Source organism: Lineus longissimus, chromosome 3, assembly GCF_910592395.1.
Source record: "Lineus longissimus chromosome 3, tnLinLong1.2, whole genome shotgun sequence".
Lineage (NCBI taxonomy): Eukaryota > Metazoa > Nemertea > Pilidiophora > Heteronemertea > Lineidae > Lineus > Lineus longissimus.
This window is the reverse complement of record NC_088310.1, coordinates 19614309-19622980: the sequence shown is the minus strand read 5'-3', so window position 1 is coordinate 19622980 and position 8672 is coordinate 19614309. Positions and strand designations below refer to the sequence as shown.

The 8672-nt window shown below is 41.1% G+C and overlaps 2 protein-coding genes across 2 annotated transcripts; one reads left to right on the top strand and one right to left on the bottom strand.

Annotated features, from left to right (window-relative positions):
* Window positions 1–996: 996 nt before the first annotated feature.
* LOC135484132 (phospholipase A2 isozymes PA3A/PA3B/PA5-like) lies at window positions 997–5005 on the top strand. Its single transcript, XM_064765281.1, has 3 exons — window positions 997–1203; window positions 2914–3079; window positions 3517–5005. The coding sequence occupies exons 1-3, from the start codon at window positions 1092–1094 to the stop codon at window positions 3701–3703; spliced, it is 465 nt and encodes a 154-aa protein (XP_064621351.1). The 5' UTR covers window positions 997–1091; the 3' UTR covers window positions 3704–5005.
* Window positions 4345–8606, bottom strand: LOC135484131 (BRISC and BRCA1-A complex member 2-like). The gene is made up of 9 exons (XM_064765280.1): window positions 8404–8606; window positions 7903–7985; window positions 7491–7588; window positions 6923–7117; window positions 6299–6480; window positions 5862–6032; window positions 5561–5643; window positions 5125–5275; window positions 4345–4479 (listed from the first exon to the last, which is right to left on the bottom strand). Exons 1-9 carry the CDS (start codon window positions 8526–8528, stop codon window positions 4413–4415), a joined length of 1155 nt encoding a protein of 384 aa, XP_064621350.1. The 5' UTR covers window positions 8529–8606; the 3' UTR covers window positions 4345–4412.
* Between the last annotated feature and the right edge of the window lie 66 nt (window positions 8607–8672).

Below are 8672 nucleotides of genomic sequence, written 5' to 3'. Positions count from 1 at the left end.
CACTGATCTAATCCATACACCCAAATTAACCATTAAAATAAATGGTATTAGAGAGTACAGAGCCGTCTTAGTTAGTCGAATCACCATAGATGTCAGCAGCGTACGGCGGCTAATTTAAAAATTGTGCAGAACCTTCTTAGTTAGTCAAATCACCATAGATGTCAGCAGCGTACGGCGGCTAATTTAAAAATTGTGCAGAGCCTTCTTGGTTGTCAGCAGCGTACGGCGGCTAATTTAAAAATTGTCCTTTGAGGAACTTAAATTGAGCACCATGGGAATGTGTCATTACAAAGGATGGGCACTGGGCAAAAAATTGAAACCGACATTGTACATGATGCCCCATACAACGCGAAGGACTAGTTGGCAAAGTAGACCAGGACCCAAGGCCAACACCCATATGAGTAACATCCTAAGTCTTATAAGTGCTTTTTCCCCTGGCCTCTTCCCAAAACACCTGGAAAATTGAAAGGAGATCCCCAATACAACCACGTCGTCGAAACTTAAGTAATTGTTTGAGTGCCTACTAGACCCAATCAAACTTTTCAGTTGAGATATCACTATGTGCTGTAAAATCAACCAGGAGCCGTCCTGGCTTTCTAGGTTGGATGGAAGTACCCTAGTAGGGGGTATATTTCACTACTCAATTAACTTGGCTAAAGTCCTATGACTTCGCCGGCGTTAGTGACAAAACTTGATTTGCACAACCTGACATGTCTGAGGACCTTGTGAAAGAAAGAAACTGGTTGGAGTCCGTCAGCTCATAAATAGATCATTTCTGGTTTATCCCATCGAATGCTCGACTAGATTGGATGGTTATTGCCCAGCAGATATCATGCAGACCTACCAGCAGTGTACATTGGTGGGCCTACATTTGGAGTTCAGTGAAGTTTTGCCCTGAAGACTGGCCTCATTGATTCCATGAACAAACATTACCACCACTTCGCATCATATCTCATTATAGTTTATCAAATTCTTATCATAACTACCGATGGCATATGTTGAAATTTCTCACTCATGTTTATAGTGATAAGGTTTTTATAGGCCTCGGCTATTGGCTCTACACATTGACTGGGATAGTTTTTCGCAACATTATGAGGTGTTTAGTTGGTTTAGTGCTTGTCTCAACCCTCGTCTCCGTCTCTACTGGAATGAGTCTTCGCGGCGAAAAAAGACGCGTCCGAAGACAGATTGGCATTTTCCCAGGTAAGCTCGTCAAATAGCGCGCAGTTATCACCACGTTGTTAAACGGCCCTACCATCTCACACTATGGAAGTTACGTACGTGGTCTTATGAGATCCTCCCATATAGCTCAATCTGAAAAAGAGGTGCTCCGTCCTCCCGGGACTGTCCTTTTCGTCGGCGTGTCCTGTACTCTGTCGGCGAAAGCAAGTCTTTGATCCCTCCTAAATTATTAAGACATGCTGTGGGATCGGAGGATGTTTCGTGACTAGGGGCGTATGGAATCATTTCAGTAGTCTATAAGTTTAGGGTGGGCCTACGGCTGTGTTGGAGACATTTTCACAATCTATTAGGTAGCCGGTCAGATCTTTCTGGCTACCCCGGCTGCTAGTATACAAATGACATATTCTCTCTGGCACATGTGTGCAGAGGCGCCGTTCATGTGAATATGAACAGCCCAGCTTAATTGCTGATAAAACAACCGTAAGTCATAAGCATATTAACGCAGACAGACCCTCTCTGTAAACAGGAGACGGAGCAGAGACGTCGCAACCACATGATATCACATGAAACCCTCTATCTGCCGACAATGATACCAGGAATGTCTCGTTGCCATTCAAAAGACATCAGTTTTTCTCTGCCGACAATGGTCTACGAAGTCACAACCATAACTACTTATATATTACCAGGGAACGTCACAACAACTGCAGTATGGCACTCATGACACGAATTGGAAACACTCTTTCTTTGACGATGATGCCAGACATCACAAACGCATCATTGCAACATGGAAAGCACTCATACATTTTGCCGACAATGTTACCAGAGACACCACAACCGTATTGCCACACAGGAAACTCAACCAAAATAAATACTAGAGACATCAATATGGAGGAGATCCTGTCTCTAATCAAATCCTTGAAGGAGACCATGGGCCTTTCTGTGACGAAAATGATACCAGCGACATCACAACCACATCAGTACTGGAGTGTATCTCGTATTAATTATTAGAGACGTCACAACCACATCGGTACTGGAGTGTATCTGGTAACAATTATAAGAGACGTCACAACCACATCCGTACAGGAGTGTATCTGGCGGCAATTTAGAGACGTCACCACATTCGTAGGAGTCGAGGGACACTATCTGCTACAGTGACCAGAGACGTACATCACAACCATATTTTGTTTGTAGGAGACACTCTTTCTGCTGACAACGATACAAGAGACGCCAAAAGTTAATGTTACAACCTGTTTGCCTCCCAGGTTCTTTGCCGAAAATGACCAAGAACGCCACAATCGTATATAGACACTCTCTTTGGCAGTTATACCCTGAACGTCACATAACCATGTCATACTGATGACATACACAAACTGTCAATAAGAATGACAGAGATGTCACAGTCATATTATGCAATACTGGAGACACTATCTGTCGACAATGATACCAGAGAAGCCACAATCCTATTACGACACATACAAGAGACACTCTTCCAATAATATACCTGTGTGGAGATGTCACAACCACTTTTAGCCATACATCTGCTGATTATACCAGAGTCATCACAGCCTACCTATGCCCTACAAGAGGCACATTCTCGGAGACAATGATACACAACCGTCTCATGCCACTGATGAGACACTTTCACTGCCTCAAACATGTCAAGGGATATACCAGAGACAATAACAACCTCGACAGTGGCAGATTCATTAACTATTACTCTCCTAATTGCAGGGACCCTTTGGTGTGGTGCAGGTAATGCTGCATCATCTCAAAATGACCTTGCTACTGGCACAGGCAGAGCTGCTGATATGTGCTGCAGGACACATGACTCGTGTCCAACACAAATCCTCCCATACAAGTTCGATCATGGTATATTCAACCTCAGACCATGGCCAATGTAAGTGTTTACAATTCAGCTAATTCCACTGTAAAGTGCAAGTTGGAGATTCCCATGGGAAGACGGGGAGGGGAAGGGGCAGGGGCTTCAATGCAAGTGTTGGATTGGGTCTAGAGTGGGCTTTAGTTGACAAAAGTATCACCATCTGATTCCTACAATAAAATCAAACGATTGGTCAACCAATCAATCAATTAATCAATCCAGCCAGAAATCAGAGTGCCAGAACATGAAGACAGGTGTTATAGTGATCAAATACCACTGGAGGGATAGTCTAGAGAATAAGAATTCATCCCATATTGGTCTCATGAAGACAAAGTCACAACCAGAAGACCGGGATAAAATTCCTCTCAATTTGGTCTATTGAGGACAAAGTCACAACCAGGATAGGATCGCTTTAATTTTTACGTAATCCTAATAGTATCTCTTTATCATTTCAGCTCCCACTGCAGTTGCGACAACAAGTTCTATGACTGTCTAACTGCCAACAAAGATGCAGTATCCGACAGTGTGGGCACCATGTACTTCAACAAATTACGAGTGCCCTGCTTTGATAATGGCAAGACGACCATGAGGACGTATATCATACAGACAAATCCTGGCCTGAATGATGGCAATGTGATGTAGACAGCGTCAAATCTTGTAATGCACAACCTTAGGCTGTATTTGACTCCCTGTTCTCCACTGGTCAGGAACAAGCCAAGAAGATGGTAAAGCACTCCTTAATCTCGAATGCAATCCGACTCAAGACTGAGATGATGTGAGATTCGGTAGCAAGAACTGCCCAAAGATGCATTCGGGGCAGTTCACCACATGGGAGAACATTGTTCTTTGCACTCGAGCAGGAAGTCGACTACAGCCGAAGTTAATACTCCCATTTACAACGAGTAAAATATTCAAGGAAATTTTCTCAGGCTGAAATTCCCACGCAAGAAATTTTGAACTCTCATCGACTCCAAAAAGATGACCTCAAAGACATTGTATTATATACTAACATAATATAATTTTATTCACAGTCATATAATACAAAATATGCAAATTTACAACATTTCCCAAATGAAAAGATTATCTTGAAGCATGGAAAATACATACCGGTATTGTTTCTGGTTATATACGATAAAGGCAATATATTAACATAACAGGCCTCAAAGATAACCAAGTTTCAAATCCATGGGGTATTACCAAGATTCAAGTTCAACTATCTCACACAGCATTCATTAGTCTATATGGCATTTCTAAGCTGTATTTGTACTTAGGTCTCTTTGGCAGTGAATCTCCCCTCATCCTTTTAGAAGGCAGATGACAACAGTTATGTCCCTGTAGAAGGCAGACGACATCAGTTATATGATCCCCCAGTGATTGAAGCTTTCTGAAATCCTCCAATATTATCTAGTATGTAGGACCTGCAATAAATAGTTATATATTTAACACAAATGAACAGCTGTATAATGTTTTTAAATCATTGTGTATTCTGCTGAAGCAGAACAACTTGCAATGCGTAGCCAGTCACAGGATTCCTCACACTGCATGTGAGAGATGGCAAAAAATCAATGGATACAAGTCTTACACTGTAATTATCCAAGCCTCTCTATTTTGGAAACCTCTTCAAGGCACTGGATTACCCAGCCCTGCTATTTCTATCCCAGAAGCTCAAAACTGGTGTATCTTTGGCATTGCTATTGCCAAGCGTGTGCGATGCCTGTATTTTTATTCTTCATCCTTTTTTTCTGATTCACCAACTAAATTGTTAGCCTTGACTTAGTAGGAGAAAATCGCAGCACCTTGCAGCATGATGTAGCACATTAAAATAGCATATCAAGCGAGCAGGTGAAACCTAGAGTTTTCTTCAAATCATGTCATTCTTATTTCTATTGTTTACCCAACATTGTATGATTTTTTAGTGAGATGGAATAAAAGGATGAGAAATTAGTTTTTGATATCATTTTTATAAGCAAAGGACTTCCAAATGAGTTTCAAATATGACGAGGACATTTTAAAAAAAATCACTTGGTACCAGTACCCACTGGGGCTTAAAGACGAATACTCACCATGCTCGCTCCACCATTTCATTGCCTGACCATCGCGGGCTGTAGGGGTAGTCCTTAGAACTCTTCATGTATGGTTTACCGCTATTTTCATGGTATATAGACTGGAACGTGAAGGTAGGCGGGTCTTCTGGAAACTGGGTGGGTACTTCAACTGAAATAGCACATAATCGAAATGACTTATGCTGTAGAAATACAGTTTTCCTGTGAAGCTATCAGCAGAGTATACCATCCTTCAATGTGAAATGGTTTTAAGATCACTGTTGTTCTTTTTCGGAGTAGCAACCCCGAAATGCAATGTATCTCTCACTACTTTAACTTGAAGGCACTGAAGATGGATTTGAACATGATAGCTAGGAAAACTATAAGAACTAGTTCAACAGCTGACCTCAAGAATACAGCATATTGTTATTCCTATATGGAAATTAGGAATGCCTACCATGAAATATAAAGAAGAAATCGTTCCACTCCAACATTAAAGATATTTTTGAGAAACCTTCCATGTCGTACTCAATGACCGACCTGAAAGTCAGAGGAGAAGACAGATAGATAAATCTGATGATGACAAAGACAGGACACTTTATTTGTTAGTTAATTGATATTCTTTCCAAGGACTCTTTATAAAATATTGAAGCTCTGTCTGCACTACATAGTAATTTTAGATTGGCGACACTGATAAAAACTTCTTTTAAATAAAATTGGAGAGTTCAACTGCTATTGCATCCTTTTTGACAACCTACCTCCCAAAATGGCTAAGGAATGCAGCAATATAATCTTTCCTCTTCTCAAATCCTGCAATGACCTTCTCCACTTTTTTCTCCAAGAGCCTACTTACAACTGGTACATAGTCCATCAGGCAGCCTCCCGTCGGCCAGGGTGGTACCCGAAGACTACTGCACCCTCCTATACAACTACAAGATGAAAATGAAGATATTTCAGAGAAATTGGATACTATATCCAAATATCAGCTCCTTTGTCTACTCTTTCATATGACATAACCTTGCGGCACCCGCCTTGGTTTTGGCCAACATTTAAGCCCCACCCTTGCTGTTTGGGTGAGACAGCCAATACCTCTACATCGATATCAATTCCTCAAGCTAATGACATAAGAAAGTGGAGAAAAGTGGCGTAAGAGATTCACTCAGTTGGAAGGGGACAAGTAAGTATTGATACGTACTGTTCTACTCTTGGTGAGAGGTACAACTGTGGGGTAATCTTGCTGTTCATGCTATCGGGCGAGTGAAAGCTGATCAACAACACAGCTGCGTCTTCCCCTGGGTTATCTTTGGTAAGTATAGCTGGGATCCGAGCAAAATTGATGGGCAGTTTTATTAGGAAATTGACTGGGCCAATTTTTTTCTGAAAGATGAAACGGATCATATACTTCTAAACTTCTAGAGGTGAAGTCTCCTCTGGTGTTCACTGCTGAGGTGAGATGTTCAAGTGAATGGTTAGGAGAAATATTCTGATATCAACTGAATTCAGACTTTAATCCTGATCTACCCTGAAGCCTTTCAGGAGGCCACGGATGAGCAGCTAAATCAGGGCTTTAGCCTTAACAATCGGTCCCCATTTATACACCGGGATGGAGCAAGGCATGCAAAGGCAAAGAGACCTGCCTGGAGTCTCACACCGACAGTTGATATCGAACAGGTACCACATGACCACGAGTCAGAAACCTGAGCACTACACCACTGCGACTCCTCATTTAGGCGAGCTATGAATGTTTTAGGAATTCACAGGTGTAAGGCCTTCAGGACAATAAACAAAGATGCCAGGATGACTGACATCTTCTACCCACCTCACTTTTTCTGCCAACATGTATTTCGATATCGTCCTCTCGAAACTGTTCTTGCTCTATAAATGATGAGTATTCAAACTGGAGACGAACATGGTGATTCACCAGGGATCGGTGGTATTCTTTGTATTGGTGGAGGACCTCCTCAGTTACCCGCAATAAACTATCTGGCTTTTTAGGATTCCAGTGGACCAAACTCTGAAAATTCAGATCAGGAAACATAAAACTTTAACTTTTGCAGTGCAACAATCATAATTATAAAGGAGACAATGCCAACAAAATTGATAGCTATCTTTACTGCACTTTAAAGGCAAAAAGGATGAAAAGGAGTTTATGTAATATTTATATTAGAACATAGATCCTGCTCTGCTATAGCAAAGGGCCTGATTATCACCCCTAAGGAAAGTGTCACAATTGATTAAGAATACTGTCAGATCCAATCACACCAACTGGAAGGACTGAATACCTGTCTATACGTAACATTCACACAGTCGCATAACACAAGACATAGGCCTAAAGTTTCCATTCCCAGATTGGTAAATTGGTAGATTCCCTTTCAGCAAAAACTTACAGGCACCATGTCTAAGTCTACTTGAAAATCTTTGTCTTCTTGGCTGAATATGAAGTCTGGAGCTTGATGAGGCTGATGAAGGTCAAATAGCACCTCCCCTGAAATGTATTGCAAGCAATCACCCAGATGGAAAACTGTCAAATTGTTATCATCATGAAAGCGATTTGATACAGGCATGTTGAATGTTTAATCAATGGAATCATGAAAGATAGATCTTTTCAACTTATGCATCTGCTTTCAAATTGGCAGCAAAACTGGTCTCCTGAAGTGCAACAATGATTAATTTCCATATTTTCTGCACATAAAATAGTCGGCCTACCACCTGAAATTTTCACTTAAAACTCCAGTATACTGAGGACATCATCATGGCATGCCAGCAAAATGATTGATCTACAGTATTTCAGAAACTTACATTCAATTGAGACTCCAGCATATGGTATCCGCATTTTAAACCTATCACCACATGGTGCCTTCTCTAACAATGAACAGCTTGAACTGAAATATACATAAAGACTATGAAATAACTTAACTATGTGCAGGCAGTTCTAGTATAGATAACTCAAAAAAAAAGATTATTGGATCATCAGGTTTTGTACTTACTACTACTATCAGATTTCAATCAAATCATTGAGGGCAATACAAGGTCATATATGCATATACTTAATTATTCACAGAATGCACAAGCTCCCACAGCCACAGGCTACAGCAACCAAATCCAAATGAGTTCCTCATTCCTGTTTCTGTAAATTACTCGGAAGTCCATCTGTTGTCAGTGTTGACGTGTTACGCCGAGGGACTTCGGCAAAGTAGGGGAGGCTCCCCAGGCCCTATTGCATGATAGCCCACACTCAGGCACCAGTGTTAACCACTAGGCTATGAGGCACATTCTGAGTGTCAGTTTTCAATTTGTCACCTTGTGTTGACATCCACAATCCTGATACTGCCAGGACACAGCCCAGAAAGACTTCCATCCCGCTGAATTAGCTCTGTCAGATGTTTCAAACATGGAGCAATCGTTTTCCATTGCTCACCACCCATTTCTTAGCTTTTAGACGGCCATATGATCAAAATATAGAGGAAAAAAGAAAATTCCAGTTTTTGTGCAAAAATACCGGAAGTTGCTGAAAAATTGAGAAATTGTACAGAACTCTTTTACGTTTCACTTTAAAAAATCATTTATTT